At 49.2% G+C, this 19465-nt stretch overlaps 1 protein-coding gene across 6 annotated transcripts in view; it reads right to left on the bottom strand.

Moving 5' to 3' along the window:
• CCDC85A (coiled-coil domain containing 85A) overlaps positions 1–14261 on the bottom strand; it is a 160645-nt gene extending 146384 nt beyond the window's left edge. For all 6 annotated transcript variants that reach the window (XM_084900809.1, XM_084900810.1, XM_084900811.1 and 3 more), the window contains exons 1-2: positions 13863–14261; positions 1495–2464 (exon numbers count right to left, since the gene is read on the bottom strand). In XM_084900809.1, the coding sequence (XP_084756935.1) occupies positions 1495–2464; positions 13863–14120 (1228 nt within the window). In that variant the 5' untranslated portion in view covers positions 14121–14261. The remainder of the gene's footprint in view (positions 1–1494; positions 2465–13862) is intronic.
• Positions 14262–19465: the final 5204 nt, after the last annotated feature.

The raw sequence follows: 19465 nt of genomic DNA, 5'->3' as shown, positions 1-19465 counted from the left end.
AGTGTCCAAACACATCTATACATTTTTTTAAAGGAACGTTTAGACAACCGATAAAATATTTCTCATGTTAAAATCAAAGAGCATACCATTTAGAATTCATTCCAGGGACCTTGTTTGGGAGGGTTGGGTGGTTTTGAGTGAGTAGAGAAAGAAATCATTTGATACATTTTAGATACAAAGTAAAGTCACACATTCATGCTAAGGCCCCCAACACCATAAAAAAATCTTCAAGGTCAAGTAAGGCATATTTATAGGCATTCAGGCAACCCAGCATCAAGCCTGTGCATTTCCTTTCTAATGATATTGGTTTTGCACCAGTAGCTCTCTCCAGGGTCTGGCTGCTCTGTGCCTGCTGCCCAGAGGCTCTCTGAGGCCCATCCAAAGCCAGCACGGAACCTTGCCTCATCACTACGCCTCATCACCACAGCGATGAAGCAAGCATTTTGCCAGGCCACTCACTCTGCCCGCTCTCAGCGGCTGCCCCACAGGACTGGGGGACTATGGTGGGGCTGAGAGGGCTGGCACCACCATCTTGTAGCTATGGGTGCTGCCATCTTTGTGATGGAGTGATGGTTAATTTGCATATTACCCTTTTATTAGGATAATCATATATATATATAAAGCCAGCAACCAGAATGCCATAACCACCTGTCGCTATGACATCCACTGTGGCCAGTAAACCGGCTGATGTGGGGTGGGCTGCCAGCCAACCTCCCACAGCCTTTCCCCCTGCAGGCCCCACCCCTAGGCCTGCAGCCTCTCCCCCAGTCAGCTCTGCCTCCAATCGGGACAGGGCCACTGGCCAACCACCCATGGCCCCTCCCCCAGGCTGCTGGTCCCCATTAGCCCCCCACCCCCACCCCATTTGGGGCAGGGGCAGCTGGCCAACCGCCACAGCCCCTCCTCATGACCAAGGACCAATCACCCTCGGCCCCTTTCCCCAACTGGGCAGGGCCAGCCAGCCAACCTTCTGCCGTCTCTTTTAGACAGGCCTGGTTCTGATCTGCCCGATTGGGGCCAGGCCAGCCGGAACTCACCTGTGCATGAATTTCTGCACTGGGCCTCCAGTTTATTACAATTGGATTGGAAAACCTTTTAGTCACCTGTTCCACCAGTGAGCCCTAGCAGGAGACTGCACACAACTAGGAAAACGCTCAAGTTCAAGACGGAAGAATCTTAAGAGACTGGATCTGGTTTCATCTTCAGTTTCCCATAAATCTCACCCCGACTAGTCAGCGACCCCTGGAATTATTATTCCTCTCCCTCCTCTCGGCCTTCCTCTTTTCCAAGCTTACTCGACTGATACCTGTTTAAACCAAAACCAACCGAGTGGAAGAAGCACACATCATGAATTAGGGCAAATCTTTGCTCCTCCCCCAGCCCACCCCCTGGCCAGGGACTGCACATTCTAATCTGTAGGGACCGCCCTTTCTCATTCAGATCTCTCTCCGCAGCTGCCCGGCCAAAAGCAATCCCCAGCACGTACTGACCCACCGTTCATGCCACTGTAGACGTTCCGGTGATGGGGCGACCCTTCCTCCTGCGCCTGTCTCCGGAGGGTGCCCTCCCTGCTGCCTCCGCCGCCGCCACCGCCGCCTCCACCCACGTGTTTGTGGTCAGGGCTCCCCGCGTAATGCTGCTTGAGGTGCTCGGGGCTGGTGCCCCTGGCCCTGGGCAGGTGCTCCAGGCTCCCGCCGAGGGCGTGTTTCTGCAAGTGCTCCGGGCTCCCGCCGCTGTGCCGGGCGTGCTCGGGGCTGCCCCCGGCCCGGTGCTTCTGGAAGTGCTCGGGGCTCCCGCTCAGCACGTGCTTGGGCAGCGTCTCGGGGCTGCTGCCGGGGTGCGGCGGGTGCCTCTGCTGTTCGGGGCTGCCCTTGCCCAGGGGTTTGTGGTGCTCGGGGCTGGGTCCTTTGAGTGCTTTGGGGTGATCCGGGGCCCCGGAGGCCCTGGGTTTCTGCAGGTGCTCCGGGCTGGTGCTCCTGTGCTTGGCGGCGTGCTCGGGGCTGCCCTCCGCCCGCAGCTTCTGCAGGTGCTCGGGGCTGCCGCCGCCCGCGTGCTGCTGCTTGTGGTGGTCGGGGCTGTCGGTGCTGCCCGCGCTGGAGGTGCTGCTGCCGTCGCCCACGTCCCGCACGTAGGGGGCGGTGGAGGAGGCGGTGAGCTGGCACAAGCTGGCCTGGCTGTCGATGGAGCAGCGGCTGCCCGCGCAGCCCGCGCCCTTCTCCTCGTCCAGCAGCACGCACAGCTCCTTGAGCTCCAGGTTCTCCTTCACCACCTCCTCCTGCTTCGCCTCCAGCTCCTTCAGCTTCTGCAGGTACAAGGCCACCTCCTTGTGCATCACCCCCGCGGTGAAGCGGCCCAGTCTCTGCCACTCCCGGGACACCCTCTTGCCTTTCTGCCGGTCGTCGTCCAGGAAGCAGCAGAGGTCCCGCAGCTCCTGGTTGTCCTCCTGCAGTTTCTGGTTGATGTCCTGGGAAGAGAGAGACAAAGACAGCCGCTCAGGAACCTGCGCGTTGAGGCTGCGTCAGGCTTAGTGAGACTCGGGAGAGGCAGCCGAGAGCTGGCCAGTTCTCCCTGCGGTGACCGGAGGAGGGGAGGGGAGAGGAAGCGTCAAGTTTGTAAAAATAAAAACAATAGGTATCGCCAAAACCGGTTTGGCTCAGTGGATTGAGCGTCAGCCTGTGTACTGAGGGGTCCCGGGTTCAATTCCAGTCAGGGGCATGTTCCTTGGTTACAGGCACACCGCCAGTGTGGGGTGTGAGGGAGGCAGCTGATCGATGTTTCTCTCTCATCGATGTTTCTGGCTCTCTGTCCCTCTCTCCTCCTCTCTGTAAAAAAAAAATCAATAAAATATATAAAACTAAAACTAAAAATAAATAATAGGTATCGGTTGTGCTCCCTGTCTACTGCTTTCCGTGTATTATCCCATCTAATATTCACCAAAACACTTAGGGGATCATGATTATGATGGTTCTTTTACAGGAGAAAACACTAGACCTTGCCAAGTTTGTCTCGTCCAAGGTCTTTCATTCAGTATTAGTGAGCAGTTTTTCATTAACAGGGAATCCTTAAAAAATAAATAAATAAATAAATAAATGAAATTTTAAAAATCCGCTCTCCTGTGCCACCTTCGAGGAAGAGAGATGGCTGCTTCTGACTTGTGACATGTTTAAAAGGCCTTTTATCTCCCAAACAGGCACTGCCTAGGCTTTCAGGCCATGGCATGGGATTCCTGCCCCAATTCCCCCCGCCAGAGGGAACAGCACAACTGCCCTCTGGGGGCACTTCAGTCCTGCAAGTCCAACCAGTCACTGGCCACACCCCCACTCATCTCCCAGGCTCCACACATGAAACACAGCAATGCTGAGCTCATGTTCAGACTGCCCTCCCCAAACTGCACCTCTTGGCAAATGCCGCCTCCACCCGTCCTGTTGTTCTTCAGAAGAACCTCGTTGTGCTGGTGCCTCCTTCTCCCTTGCCTGCCACTCCTGAGCTCAATGAATCTTCTGAAATCTAGCTCCAAAATGTACCTCATCTCATCACTCCTATGCTAAAAGCCCTTAATAGCTTCCCACTGCCCTTAGGATAAAGTGCAAAATCTTTCAAGTGCTCATGAGGCCCCTTCTGGGCCTGCCTGCTTCTCCAACATGAATGGTGAGTCACTGATTCATTCACAGATATTTAGTAAGCACCTATTATGGGCCAGACACCGATCCAGCTGATGTGCAACAAGACCCTGACATCCTACAGCTTTCATTCTAATGGGGAAGACTAGCAAAAAGCAAATACAGAACATAATGTCCTATAGAGGAAAATGCTGGGAAGAAAATTAAAGCAGATTAAAGAATACCTTTAAACAAGGAGGAGGAGGAGGAGGAGGAGGAGGAGGAGGAGGAGGAGGAGGAGGAGGAGAATGAAGAGGCATCTCAGCAAAGGCCTGAGTGAAATGAAGAAGTAAGCATTTGAGAGATGACCCCAGGCAAAGAAAATGCCAAGTATAAAAGCCCTGAGTCAAATGTGGCTCCGGTGAGGAGAGAAAGGAGGGCAAATGGAAAAGAGGTCTGAGAGGTATCAGGGCCAGGGAATGCAGGGCCTCATCAGCCATGGGGAGGACTCTGAATTGGTGAGCAGAGGATAGAGCAGGGGTCTTCAAACTACGGCCCTCGGGCCGCATGTCTGATCCGGCCCGCCAGGTTTTTTGGGCAGTGAGCGCAGCCGAGGTGTTACAGTAGGAATTAGTAGTTCATATAGTCCGGCCCTCCAGCTCTCTGAGGGACCGTGATCTGGCCCCCACTTTAAAAAGTTTGAGGACCCCTGGGATAGAGGAATGACATGATAGGATTCAATTTGTAAAGAATCACCACAGTTTTGTGTGAACAACAGATTAGCTGGGGGTTAGGGGGAGGCGGATAGAAGAGAGGGAGACAGACTAAGATGGAAGCCCAGAGACCAGCTAGGAGGCTACTAGGCTGGTCCGGATAGAGGGAGATGATGGTGGCTTTGGCACATGGTAGCAGTGGAGAAGGTGAGAACATCCCCTTCGCATCATGCACTGAGCCCCACCAAGATACCCTGGTTCTGGACCTCGAGGGACAAGCCCTTCCCCTCCTTCACTTGGAATGCTTCCCCCAGCCTTTCACATGACCCTTAGGTCTTACTTTGTTACTTCCCAAGGAGGCCCTCCTTGACCACTGCCCGCTATGCTCTACCATTATCCCTTAGACTTTGCCTCTGTTGCATTTATTACAATTTGTAATCACATATGGTTGAGGGACATATGGTTGAGCGTGGCTATTAGTCATGTCTTCATCCTCATCAAACTGGTCATGAGTGAAGACTCCCGCTCACCTCCACTGCACCATCTATTCTGTTCCCTTCTGTGCATCCAGAGCTCCGCGCCCCCACTGTGTCACAGAAAACCGAAGAACAACAAAGCAATTCTTAGAGAAATGGAGTTACATTTATTACGCGCAGGTCCAGAGGAAAATGTCTCTCAAATTCTGGGCCCCAACATGCAGGAATTCTTCCTATTTATATGGTTTTGCCTTCTTTGTCTCCCAAATATGCAGTGTTTCTGGCCCCCTTTTTCAAGTTCTTAAAGAGCCCCTGTGTGCTGGGGCCTTGAGACCTCAACCAGAGGCCTGGCCTGGCACCAGCACTGATAATCTTGTCTGGGGAAGGTTAAATTTACAGAAGCCAAATAGCAGGGGTAAAATTTCAAACAGCAGTTTTCATACAAGATGGATGCTTCAACTGTAGATACCTGAAACCCAGGAATTTAAATATTAATTGAGAAGTCCCCATTTATGCTCCATTCACACATACAATATAAAAGGGGTAACAGTTTCTAAAAGCACCATGGTTTGGTGGGGGTGAGACCTGAGTGGCTACCTAAGACTTCCCCAGTTTCACAAAGCCCGGAAACTTCGGGCCTTGTGGCTGCTGTCTAATCCAGAACCAGAGGTGCTCTAGTGGGGCCTTAATTCTCTTAAATTCAGATTGATTCCAATACTTTCCCTGCTACTGACTTAAAAATAAACTAGAGCCGAAACCGGTTTGGCTCAGTGGATAGAGCATCGGTCTGCGGACTGAAAGGTCCCAGGTTTGATTTCGATCAAAGGCATGTACATTGGTTGCGGGCACATTCCCAGTGGGGGGTGTGCAGGAGGCAGCTGGTCGATGATTCTCTCTCATCGATGTTTCTAGCTCTCTATCCCTCTCCCTTCCTCTCTGTGAAAAATCAATAAAATATATTTTAAAATAAATAAATAAATAAATAAATAAATAAATAAACTAGAAAACATCTGTCAACCATGCCCTGCATCTCCAAAGATGATGCTCAAGGCCCGAGGAAGAAGAGGATCTGTGCAGCTTAGTGGTCAACTCCACTGCCAACTCTTGGCATCACCGTCACCTGTTTCCTTGTCTCTAACACCCATTCATTCCTTTGCTTCTCAATGCCACTTTCTGGAAGTGCCAAAAACTTCTCACCTGGCCTCCTTCTCTTGGCCTGCCTCTCTGCCCTTTGGTCTTCCCCATTCCCACACCTGCTCCAGTCCAAGCTGTCTTTGGCCAGACTGGTGTCCAAAAACACTCCCTGCAGGTTCTGACTCTCCTGCATGTGAACCCTTTTATAACCCTGCACATCACCTCCCCTTTGCAGGGAAAATGAATGAACCATTGGCCACCTTTAACTTCCTCTCGGTCCGCTCACTCTGAACCCTGATTTTGTCTAGTTTTCTAATTAGAAAATATGATCCTCTCCCTTATATGAACTTATAAAAGGAGAAATTCCTCTAAGAAGACTCCCCCAACCCTAGAACAACAACACCTGGAGTACAGCAGCACCAGGAATAAATGAATGAAAGAATTTTCCCACTCTTCGCTTACTGCCTATAAGATACACTAGCTAGAGGACTTTTTTTTTTTTTTTTAAGGTAGATATCTTAGCTTCTGGAGACCAGGGTTCATCCCAATGTCCTTATTTGCATATCTGACACATCTGGCAGGGTGCTTTGCATAGAGTAAACACTTAATATGTGTTTATGGACTAACCAATTCTCTAAAGCCCTAGACTGTGTTCAAACAGGATAGAGCTCTAGCTACTGCCATGTTGGAGTCTACAGTAGTAAGAGAATAAATTATCCCTTGACACGGATGCTTTTTAAGGGAAATCAGAAGCTGTGGGCATTCTGAGAAAATAATACTAAACAAAATTAACCTTTCTAAGCTTCAAAACCTATTCCACATTTAGTTCAATCCTATCATTTCATAGAAATTTTAAGTCATGTTCTTCTTCAAGTAACTAAATTTCCCCTGAAAATACTTTACCTCTGACTATCCTACAACTATTTCTGATTTCTCCAGAACTGGGAAGTAAACAGGACTTGTACTACCGTAGGCTTCAAGGAGTTAATGCCCTTTCCAGATGGAGGGAAACAAATACTTCTCAGTTCCAGCTGGGGGAGAAAGGATGGCTATTGGGCCATTCCCTCTCCTTCAGCACAGCTCCTTCTTCCTATCATTAGTTTTCCTGAGAACAGTATTTACTCTTCAATGCTGAGCTACTTCCTTTGCCTTCTGATGAACAGACAGTTAAGCAACCAGCTTGATAACAACCTTGTGAGCCAGCTTCTTCAAATCTGCCACATTAATACTTGGGCTTTCTCTTTAAAAAAAAGCTAAAGGAGTTCATCACTGCCAAACCAGAATTATATGAATTGCTGAAGGGGGTTCTTTAGGAAGAGGAAGAAAATAAAGATAAAGATTATGAACAACAAGTATGTAACTATCAACAAGTGAATCTAAAAACCAAGGGAATTAAAAAACCTGATGAACAATATTAACTGTTGAATATAATAGAATCAGAGGTATGGAAGGGGAGTGGACTGACAATTCTTGGGGAAGAGACTGAACATAAACTGTGCACCTATGGATGAGGACAATGGGGGGTGGGGAGAGAAGGGAAGAGGGTGGGTGGGAACCTGGTGAAGGGGGGAAAAATGAGGAACTTTTGTAATAATATGAACAATAAAGATTTATTTAAAAAAAAAAAAATGAAGTGTTCTTGTAACGTTGCCATGTGCCACCAGACATTATCCTTCTGTTTAAAATGGACTTTTAAAAGATTAAACCATCTTATAGCACACAACCCAAAATTTTATTCATAAGACTCTCAAGTAATGTACCTGTGGTTAAAGTAGAATTGTTTTTGCTATTTTTCATCATTGCAGGATGGGAAATCAGTGTTTTGGGGAGCAAGGGGGGAAATTAATGTGCTGCCAAGATCCACTTCCCCCAAACCTACCCCCACTTCCTAAAATGCCAGGTCATAGCAGCTTGAGTGTTGGTACATGGTCAGCAATGAACAATATACTTCTCAGAAATACAATTCCTTATAACATTAGAACCCTAATCTCTTCCCTCCATCCATTCCAGTAGCACATATTCTAACCAGAGAATGTCAACCAGCCAAAGAAAAGAACATCAGCCTATGTTGAACATTTATATCCGTATGGCCTTGAGAAAGCTATTTAACCTCGCTGGCATTTCCTCACCTGTGTATCAGTATCCCCACTTAGCAGATGGGAATAGAGAGGCCCAAAGAAGTTAACAGTTTGCCCAAGCTACCCAGATTGCAGACTCCAAATCCTTTTGTCTTTCCACTGCCCCATACTGCACTGCCTCCCAAATGTTTAAATACAAACAAGTCAGGCAGTGACTGGACAGAGTCACAGGCCCCTCAAAGAAAAAGAACTGATGCTCCCATCTCCCTAAGTCTACTGCTACAGGACACCTAGCAGCTTTGAAAATATATAGATCTACTTTCAAAGACAACTCACAAAGGGCATTAAAAAAAATAGAAAAAGTGTTATGGCTTTAATTACCCTAAATTTAGTCCTCACTTGAGAATCCCAAACATCAAAAGAAAAAGAAAAAATCTTCCTTCCAGAAGTATTCAGCCAACCGCATTAATAGATCAGGAAAGCTCTAAGCCAAGATGGTGAAGAGAAGGGAGATGATTGACCTCTGAGCAGGGTCTAAAACAGCCTCTTGAGAGGTGGGTTAGAGGTCTTGCAGATACCACCTTGCAGCTTCAGGTACGGTGGGAAGGAAAAGTAGAGGCTATGTCAGAATGTTACCAGACCCCATCATTGTTTAACTTGATAATGAGGTGGGCTGGGAAGTCTTTTAATGCCAGGTCACAAAGCTAGGCCACCAGGAGACCTTCCTACTTGGAGTGTGACCACTTTTAACTGGACTAATAAGTGTTTTTCTGAATGAGGCCAGAGGATAAAGACCACCCCCCACCACCACCATCACCACCGTGCACACAGTGATCACACATACACAGTCAATCCACACAAGTTAAAAGAACGTTCAAGTATTTCTGAGCTATTATGTCAATGTGCCGTATTATTAATTGACTAATAAATTTAAAACTCTTTCAAGTCACATTATTGTTCATACCCTGGAAGATTAAATTGGAGGGTTATAAATCACACTTTTTCTTTTTCAACTTTGCCTGAGAAACTGAGATCCTAGAGATGTGTTCTCTCCTGGTGAGAATAACTACCATTTTTTGTAGTCAAGTCCATTGTTAAGTCTTCCCCTACTTTATCATAACTTATTGTCACAACCCCCTAGGAAATGGTTATTTTTTAAAATAATTTTATTTTTTAATCACCAGTTGACATACAATATATTAGTTTCAGGTGTACCCCCAGTGATTAGACATTATATAACTTACTAAGTGATCATCCCAATAAATCCCATAGCCATCTGACATCATACATACTGGTTAGATTATGGACTATATTCTCTGTGCTGTACTTTATATCCCATCATTATTCTGTTACTACCAATTCGTACTTCTTAATCCCCTCACCTTTTTCACCCATTGCCCCAACACCCCTCTCTTCTGGCAACTGTCAAAATGTTCACTGTATCTATGAGTCTGTTTCTGTTCTGCTTGTTTATTTTGTTATTTTAGATTCAATTGTTGATAGATATGTATTTATTGACATTTTATTGTTCATATTTTTTAAATCTTTTCCCTAATCTTCTTCTTCTTATAAGAAGACCCTTTAACTGACATTTCATGTAATACTGGTTTATGGCGATGAACTCTTTTAGCTTTTTCTTGTCTGGGAAGCTCTTTATATGCCTTTTGATTCTCACTGATAGCTTTGCTGGGTAGAGTAATCTGGCTATCGGTCCTTGCTTTTATTTTTTTAAATTATAAGAATAGTTTACTTACTTTTAAATATATATCTACTGGAGAGAGAGAGAAAGAGAGAGAGAGAGAGAGAGAGAGAGAGAGAGAGAGAGAGAGAGAAATGATGAAAATCATTTGTCAGCCACCTCCTGCACACCAAACACTAGGGTTTGAGCCAGAAACAATGGCATGTGCCCTGACCAAGAATTAAACCATGACCTCCTGATTCATAGGTCAATGCTCAAATATTGAGCCATGCTAGCCAAGTAGGTTTATTAATTTTTAGAGATTGAAGAAGGGAGCAGGAGAGAAACATAGATACAAGAGTGCAACATTGCATAGGTCCTTACTTTTCATCACTTTGAATATTTATTGCCAAACCCTTCTGGCCTGCAAAGTTTCAGTTGAGAAGTCAGCTGACAATCTGATGGGAGCTCCCTTGTAGGTAAGTAACTACTTTTCTTTTGCTGCTTTTAAGATTCTCCCTCTGTGTTTAAAATTTTGCATTTTAATTATGATGTTTCTTGGTGTAAGCCTCTTTGGATTCATCTTGTTTGGGATTCTCTGTGCTTCCTGGACTTGAATGTCTATTTCCTTCACCAGATTGCGGAAGTTTACCGTCACTATTTTTTTAAATAGGTTTTCAATTTCTTGCTTTCTCCTTCCAGCACCCCCATGAAGCAAATATTAGAATCCTTAAAGTTGTCCCAAAGGCTCTTTACACTATCCTCATTTTTTTTTAATTCTTTTTCCTTTTTGCTATTCTGATTGAGTGTTTTTTGCTTTCTAATATTCCAAATTGTTGTTTTGATTCTTGGCTTCATCCACTCTACTGTTGATTCCCCTTAATTTATTCTTCATTTCAGTTAATGTATCCTTCATTTCTGACTGGTTCTTTCTTATGGTTTCCATGTACTATTTTATACTGATAAAGTTCTGACTAAGTTCATCTACTCTTCCCCTAAGTTCGTTGAGCAGCCTTTCAACTAGTGTTTTGAACTCTGCATCTAGTAGATTATTTATATCCATCTTGTTTAGTTCTCTTTCTAGAGTTTTGTTCTTTTCCTTTATTTGGGACATTTGTCTCCTTATTTTGGCAACCTCCCTGTGTTTGTTTCTATGTATTACATAGAGCTGCTATATCTCGCAGGCTTGGTAGAATAGCCTAATATAATATAATAGGTATCCTATAGGGTCCTGAGGCACAGCCTCCCGGTTCACCTAACCTGGGCACTCCAGGTGTGCTTCCCCCTGTGGGCTGTGTACACCCTCCTGTTGTAGTTGAGCCTTAATTACTGTTGGCACATCAATGGGAGGGATTGACCCCCAGGCCTATCACCTACAAGGATTGGCTGCAGCCACCATGGAGGACCAGCAGTGCAGTGGCCCAACCCAAGGAGCAGGAATTTAGAGGGGCTCTGATGCCCGCAGAGTTCAACACTTGTGTGTGTCACTTGGGGAGGTGGTTGGGTGGTGCTTAGATGTGGTCTGAAGCTGTCCACCAGGCTCACTGGCTCTGGGGCCTCCCAGAAGGTGCAGGCCAAGGGTGGCCACCACCTGTGTTCTACCTGGAGCCATCTGATATGAACAACAAAGTGACTGCAGAAGCCTGCCACTCTTCTGGGTTTGGAGGTGCCCAGGTGTGGCCAAGCTGCAAACCAAGGCTGACTGCCACTTGTGCTGGCCCTGGGGACACTTAGAAAGCATGCCAAGACTAGATGCTGCTTATTTGAGAAATTTTAGGAAACTCAGAAGCGTGAGCCAAGACAGGCCATTCACATGGAAAAACCACTGGAAACAGCCTGTGTGGGCCCAAAAGTTGATGGGGCAGGGTCTCTCAGGAAATCACCAGGGCAGGACAATGATAGTCAGGTTGATGGGAGACTCGGATTTGATACCTGCCTGCCAGGTCTGTGGGGGAAGGGCTCAGAAAAGGCACAATAGCTTCTGCCAGCACTTCTATCTGGAAGAAAGCTGTCCCTCCAGCTCTCACCCGGATGCCGGACAATATAGTTACTCCCTGGATGTCCCTCGTGCCTTTCCAGCTGCTTCCCTAGTGTTGGAACTCAAAGGGAGTGAATCCAAGTAAATTCATGTTTAGATCCTTTAAGAGAAACTGCCTGGGACTCCAGCAGTCCTCTTTCTCACTCAGCCAAAATCCCTGCTGCACTTTACAGCCAGAAGTTATGTGGATTTCTCTTCCCAGAACTGGAACTCTGGGCTGGGATGTTCTGGTGTGGGGCTGGGACCTCTCATTACTCTGGGCATCTCTGAAGCTGAGATATACCTTCCAATTTTTTTCCTGGGTGACACCTGGGTGTGGACCAGGCTGTTGGGTCTCCACCCCTCCTACTAGTGTCAATGTGGCTTCTTCTTAAAATCCTTGGTTGTAGGACTGCCATTCAGCTAGATTTCCAGTAGTTCTGAATGATGGTTGTCCTGTAGTTTAATTGTATTCTTGATGTCTGGAGATAATGATTATCATAGCATTTTACTGATGAGTAAAATGAGGTTCTGAGAAATGAATGAACCAAACTCACCCTCCTGGCAAATGAGGACTCTAAATACAAACCTACCTCTGAGATGATATTCCCACTACCCTAGCCTGTCTAATCTCACAAGAGTCTGGTACTTAATAAATACTCCATTAGTGATGAATTAAGCCAAAGGGGAAAAAGCCTTGGTATTTTTCTGACCGTGGGATCTTCCTAATGGCATCCACTCTAGGGACTACATGACAGTCAGTTGGGGCCTCGGGGAAAGACCAACTCCACCTGGACTGGGTCCAGCAGGCAGGTGGGCACCTGGCATTCCGCTCCTCCCCCTCCTCTCCCTCCTCTCCCCTCCTCTCCCCTCCTCTCCGCCCTGGAATCCCAGGGCTGGGGCGCTGAGGCCATGGAGAAAGTGTCTGCAGCCTGAGCAGTGGGTGGGAGTGGAAAGGGGACAAGAACAGCGTGTGCCTGCTGGAATTTGCTCCCTAAGGTCCCTGCAGTGATTGCGTTGGAGTCTGGCTTCCTATAAACAAAAGCAGAACAATGAGAGGAAGGAATACCAGGAGGCACCAGCACAAGCAGTCAGGAGAGGAAACTCGCCTCTTGTGCACGCCCGCAGGGCGGCTCCAGGCCGCCGGTGGGGGGCAGCCGGCCTGCAGGCACACTGCTGGCACATGCAGAGCTCTCCAAGGAGAAAAGAAAGTTTGGGGAGGATGGATACTGTTTTTCCTTTTTCTTTTTCTTTTCTTTTTCCTAGTAGCAAAGTGAAGGGAGGGAGGGAGGGAGGGAGGGAGGGAGAAAGAGAGAGAGAGAGAGAGAGAGAGAGAGAGAGAGAGAGAGAGAGAGAGAGAGAGAATATGGAGCTGCCTGGCTCAAAAAGCAAGCATCACTGACACTCGGGGTAACCTTTCAAAACCCTGCGCCTCCCATACTGAGTCCTTTTGCTGCTCCCACCATAGAAGGTTAAATTAAAATAAAACGGGGAGGGGGGTACTGGGGGCCTGACACACTCAGATGACGCCATCCGAATCCGGGGAGAAAAAAGGCACGGGAACAGGTAGAGAACGTGGTGAAAGCAGAGCTAAAGCTCTATGGCACCGGGTGATGCCCGCCAGCTCCGAGGGCGGCGCCCGCAGCTTCCCCCAGAACGCCCCGCCGGCCCCGCGCCCCGGCACTGGCACCTCGTCCTCACCCTCCGCCCGCCAGGGAGGTCGTGCGCCGGAGCAGCCTTTTCGTCCGCCCCATCCCCAAGGGCGACGATGCCCTAGACCAGCTCCCTCGCTTGCCTTCCCCCTGCAGGTATGTCACACAGCACCTGACGCGAAACATCCCGCGTCCCCATCACCTCCTCCCAGCCGCTCAGCATCCCGGGCGCCCGCTCCTCCTCCTCCCGCCACAGCGGACCCCAAGAGGGAGCTCGCAGCTCGGCATCCCAGTGGGAAAGAGCTCAGGAGCTCGACACCTCCAAAGTTTGTGAAAGTTTGCAAAGGGCGGGGATGGGGTGCAGGGTGGGGTGCTGACCTGGAGAATGGGGAGGATCACCTGTGGACGGAGGGAGGGAGGGAGGGAAAGTTAGCCTGGCCCACCTTCCCGGGGTGCCCCGCTGCTCCCCACAGTGTGGGACCTCCCCTCCTCTCCGCTCCCCGCCCCGCGCTCACCTTGAGCCCGCGGATCTCGCCCAGGTGCAGCTGCAGGCGGCGGTTCACCTCGCGGATGAGGTTGCTGTGGTCCAGCATCGCGCTCACCTTCTCGGCCTCGGCGCGCCGCAGGCTGCGGACCAGCTCCTCCTTGCTCCACTGCAGCAGCTCCTCGTCCGACACTTTGGACAGGTCCTCCACGGCGGCGGGCGGGCCGGCCGGGGCCGGGGGACAACTTTCCGCCGCCGCCGCCGCCCCGCCTCCGGCCGCCTTCGACATGGTGTCCGCGCGGGTGGCAGGTGCGAGCGGGTGCGAGAGGCAAAGCAGCGACTCCCCAAGGCGCGCGGGCGCCGCGGGGCCGCCTCCGCCCACACCCTGCGCGCTCGCTCCGGGGCGAGTCAGCGGCGCCGCCGCCCGGGAGCCGCGGGGCTGGGGCGACGAGGTTCGCGCTGGGCGGCCATCCTACCTCGCCATCCCCGCGCGCCCCCGGGGCCCGGCCGCCTCCCGCGCGCCGCCGCCGAGGCGCGTCCCAACTGCGCGCAAGTCCATGGCGAGGGGCGCGGAGGGGGGCGCCCCGCCCCGGTGCCCCTGACCGCTCCTCCTGCGCCCTAATTCGAGACGGTCGCCCCCCACACTCTGGCACACACACGCGGGCGCCGGTCTTCCCCTGGTCGGCTTCTCTCCTCTCCTGATCGTGCAAGGGCGCGCCGGACCCCGCGGCACCTCCGGCGCTGCCGGCTGCGCTCCTCCGGTCGCTTCTGCTGCGCCCTCCGCCGCCGCTCCTGGGCTGCTGCTGGGGGAAGCCGTGGATTCGCGGAGTGGAGCCGTGGGGGAATGGGGGGAGCGGAGGTTGGGGGTGGTCTGGACCGGTAGGAGGAGGAGCCTGGAAACCCGGAGGGGCCCCCCCGCAGCCGGTCGCCCCTCCCGCGCCGGCCGGACGCTGCAGCGACTCTACAGCATGCCGGGCCCTGGAGGCGCGCCCCCCGCTATCCCGCCGGGGAAGGTCGGGGGCGCGGCTCCTCCTGCGCTGGGACGCGGAGGGAAGGGAAAGGGGGCGGGAGGGGGGGGGGGGGTCGTCCGGCTTTGGGAGGCTCGCGCGCGCCACCGTGTGGCCAAAGGAGCTCCCTCCGCACACCAGGCCGGGCCAAAAGGAGAGAAGCTTGGTATTTGGAGGATTTGGGATTCAGGAAAGATGGGTAGCAGGGCCTGGCCTGAGGGGTAGCCGTCTGTTCCTACTTTGGAGAAAGGAAAAAGGATCGGCGGGGGAAGGAGGGGGTGGGGCGTAAAAATCCTCAAGCTCTGGAAAGGGGAAAGAGAGGCCTCGGGGCACTGCTCCTTAGACACCACCCACCCCACCCCCAGGCCTTTGTCTTTTCTAAAAGCCCAGGACTTTGCTAAGAAGCTTCAGGGGAAGGAGCTGGGTCTTTTACATTTTTATGTGGAAAACATCAAAGCCTCAAAGGGGAAAATGAAATACCTTCATCTCCTACTTCCCCAGGCCTGGATTTTAAGGTCAGGTCACCTTCCCTTCTGAGAGAAGCATGGTCCCTTAGGCGAGCTGAAATGCCAGCCAAGGAGATTTCCATTTTCCTCTGTGCTGCAGGCTGTGCCCTTACTTACCAGTTCAGCTTATTATGATGGTAATTTCTACTAGGGGGTGCCCAGGGCCCCTGGGTTCTATCTTTGGGCTACGAGAGTCCCTCCCACCCTCCCCATTCCACCCTCCTGTGAAGTTGTATGGAACCATCTCTGAGCTGAAAACGTTTCTTGGATTTGCTCTAGTAGGTGAGTGCTCTCCTCTCCGGGTGGAGACAGAGCCAGAAAACTGCAAGGACTCACACACACACACACACACACACACACACACCCCGCCCCGGAGCGTCACGGAACCAGGGAATCCTCTCCACCTGGATGCACACTGAAATTCGAGTCCCTCCACCAGCTAGTCCGTGTGTCCCCCGACAAAGCAGCCACCTGCTAAGAGATGACCAGTCGGGAACTTCTGAGACCTGGTTCCTGGAGAGCAAGGGAAGCGGGTGCTGCCCTCTGACCCACACAGCCCTAAAGGTCCCCTCAGCCTGACTAAACTTTAGACACTTTAGACGGGTTTCTTCCTGGCTCTAGGTCCCTGCTCACCCTTTTCTTACAGCACTTCCTTTAGAAGACTCCTTGTAAATTATCCCTCTGCTCTTGAGAGGTAGCTCTCCCAGCTTCTCACCAGGTTTACCACCCAGGAGGTTTACCTCAAAGGACAGGGAAACCGTCAGGGAATGTAGGGCCACCCTATCCCAGTCCCTCTGGGAGGGTAGAAGCCTAACTTCTGGGAATGCTGTTTAGCAAACACATATGGCCTGAACACATTGACCAACTCCATCTCCTGCTCCCAGCGTCCTCCAGTCCTCTGTCCTTTCCCAATAGCTCATCTCAGGGCTTAAGGACCCGCTTGCTTTTTTATGTCAGTACAGTTAAATTCTCTCTCTCCCCCCACCCCAAATTGCAATTGTCTTGAATAAAGTCTTCCTTTCCTGTTTAACTATGTCCAGTGCAGTATTTCTTCGACACCCCCCCTTTCTCTCATATGCACAAAAGGCTCTCAACACAGTTGGCACAGGGAGGGGAAGTATAAGTCAGAACAATTTGAGCTCCCGTCCCTGCCACTTGTTAGTTCTTCTCTTTGAACAAATCATCTAACCTCAGGCAGCTCATGAGATAATGTAGGTGAAGTGCTTATCAAGTTACGTAGAAATGCAACTTTATCATTCCTGATATACATTTGGGTAGCTCCTTATCTGGAAATAGCAATGCCTACATCTGTGTTTTTGTTGTGTTTCTCTTTCACACGTTTGTTCTTCAAGAGTCCTACTCTAAAACAAAACAGTCAGCCCCCCTTTGCTGCTAACTGTCTTAGATGATTTAACACCTGTGAAGACATCATAAGGTAGATAGGCGGCTGAGAGGAGCTTCTGGAGTTGTGTTAAGAGGACAAGGAAGAAAGAAACCAAAGGAAAATTTCTCCACAAGTTTATATAACCGGTAGCTGCTTACTGTTGGGCTAGATCACCTTAATGAGGTTTTAACATTTTGAAGGGGAACAAGTTTTGCCTTTTGGGATATTGCTTTTAAGCTGTTTATTAAGAAACAAAAGACTCATTGTTTAAAAAAAAAAAAAAAACACTCAAAGGACCTTTGACTACCCCCTCCTTTCTTGCCCAAGAGAGTCTGTTAGAAAAACTAGGATGTTCCCTTAGCCTAATTTGAATTGTAAGAGGGCTTTAGGCAGGGGCCTGTGACCTAGATATCCCTATGTCCCATTGTTTCTGAGTTGCCTAGCAAGAATTTGTCTGCCATGCATGTTCCACTTTTTAAAATATATATATATATATATATATATATATATATATATATATATATATATATATATTATTGATTTTAGAGGTGAAGGGAGAGGGAGAGATAGAAATATCAATGTTGAAAATCATTGATCAGCTGCCTCCTGCGTGCCCCCTACTGGGGATCGAGCCTGGGACCAAGGCATGTACCCTTGACCAGAATTGAACCTGGGACCCTTTAGTCCACAGGCCGACGCTCTATCTGCTGAGCCAAACCAGCCACTTTTCCTCATCTACCTGTAAATTGCTCATTCTCACAACGTGTCTTCACGTTGGTAAGGTCATGTGTGGTGACAGGAACTTTACTTGGCTATTAACAACAGACAAAAAAACAGCCCGGCTGGTGTGGCTCAGGAGGTCACAGTTCGATTCCTGGTCAGGGCAAATGCCCCAGTTGTGGGCTCAATCCCTAGTAGGAGGTGTGCAGGAGGCAGCCAATCATCATTCTATCATTGACATTTCTCCCTCTCTGAAATAAATATATATATATTTTTTAAAACAGACAAAAATAGTCACTTAACCTGTTAAGCTCCCAGCCTGTTTTGTCTTCCGGACAGAAAATATAGTGTCAGTCACCGGTGACTGACTGGGCGCTTAACGTGTTAAAAGAGGGCATTTACTTTCTCTCACATAACCAGTCTTCTAAAGCAGGCGATGGAGGGTGGTATGGTATCTTTTTCTTTCTTTTTTTTATTAAGGTATTATATATATATGTGGTATCTTTATGATGTCATCAAAAACAGGCTCCCTTTCTCCCTCCGCTCAGCCATCTTGAGCATAGCGGCCTCTTAGCCACAAAATACCTGCTGGAGCTCCAGGCATCCATCTGCACTTGAGGCAGAGAAAGGTTAGGAGCAAATGATAAAAAAGCACATGTCCCAATGAAAAAATTTTATGATAATACAACCTAGTGAATCTCATTTATATCCAGGGTTTCCCTTCCAGCTGCAAGGGAAGCTAGGTGGAAAATGCTTAACTAAGCACATTATTGACAAGTAACATCAGAGCTGTTTTGGTAAAAATAAGAAAACAGATATTGGATAGGCATCTGCACACCTTAGCAGTGGACAGACAGTAAATGGAGGTATCTAAACACCAGCCATAAGTGACTAAGTCATTCTGAAATAACTGTTTCATTGCAGCTCACTAGTTCCCAGCCCACATTCTTACTACATCTCACCTGAACCTCACAACGCTAGCATCTCGTCTCTCAAATCTGCTTTCCACACAACTACACAAGTGAACTATATAAAAAAAGTCAAGTCCAGCTGCTTCACCCCTAAGAATCACTGCTCATCATTCTTCACAAACTTGCCTGTATAATTCATGCCACTCCGGCATGTGACTGTGTAGAAGGTCCCACTAAGGGGCCGAGTGAACTCCCTTCCCTAATGACACTGTGCTTGGCCTTGGCACTTGCTTCGCTAATGGAATGTGGGTGTGTTCTTTCTCTGAGGAGGCCTCCACAGACATTCGTCTGCTCACTCTCCTGTACTTCAGGCTTCACTGGGAGAGGAGCTCACCCTGCTGGCTGCTGTTCCTTCAGCCTGTGCCCCATCCAGGGTCACCTCGGGCAACCTGAAGTGTAACCACCCTCCCTTCACAAACCACATGTGCCTGGCGACTCCCATACTAGACACCACAGCTCTATGTGATGGGGGAAGGAAGTGGAAGAATGAGGGTGGCACCCCAATGACTTCCCAGAAGATACCCCTGAAATCTGTGCATGTTACCTTATATGGCAACTGAGGGCTTTGCAGAGGTGTTTACGTTAAGCATCATAATTTAGATCCATCATCCTACCTCATCCCAATGGGCCTCAGATGCAACCACGTCTCTTCTCATAGGAGGGAGCTGCGGAGCTTCCCCAGACAGAGGAGAAGGAGATGTAACCACAGAGGCAGGGATTGGAATGATGAGGCCACAAGAAATGCTGGCAGCCACTAGGAACTGGGAGAGCCAAGGAATGGATTCTCCTTAAACCCTTCTACCACCTTGATTTTAGTCCGGTATGACTCGCTTCAGATGTCTGGCCTCCTGTGAGAAAATAAATTCCTGTTGTTTTAAGCCACTAAATGTGTGGCCACAAATCGGAAACCGATACAGCACCATTTATATATATATAACAAAGCACTTCCTTTTTATCTGTATTGTAGTTATCACAGTCTTTCTTCTTTCATAGCTAGTTGGATACCTATTGATTTTTTTCTTCCTGGAGGGCAAGAACTTGTCATT

This window comes from Pipistrellus hanaki (genome assembly GCF_964339955.1).
Source record: "Pipistrellus hanaki genome assembly, chromosome: 12".
In the NCBI taxonomy this organism is placed as follows: Eukaryota; Metazoa; Chordata; class Mammalia; order Chiroptera; family Vespertilionidae; genus Pipistrellus; species Pipistrellus hanaki.
This window is presented reverse-complemented; position numbering and strand designations above follow the sequence as displayed.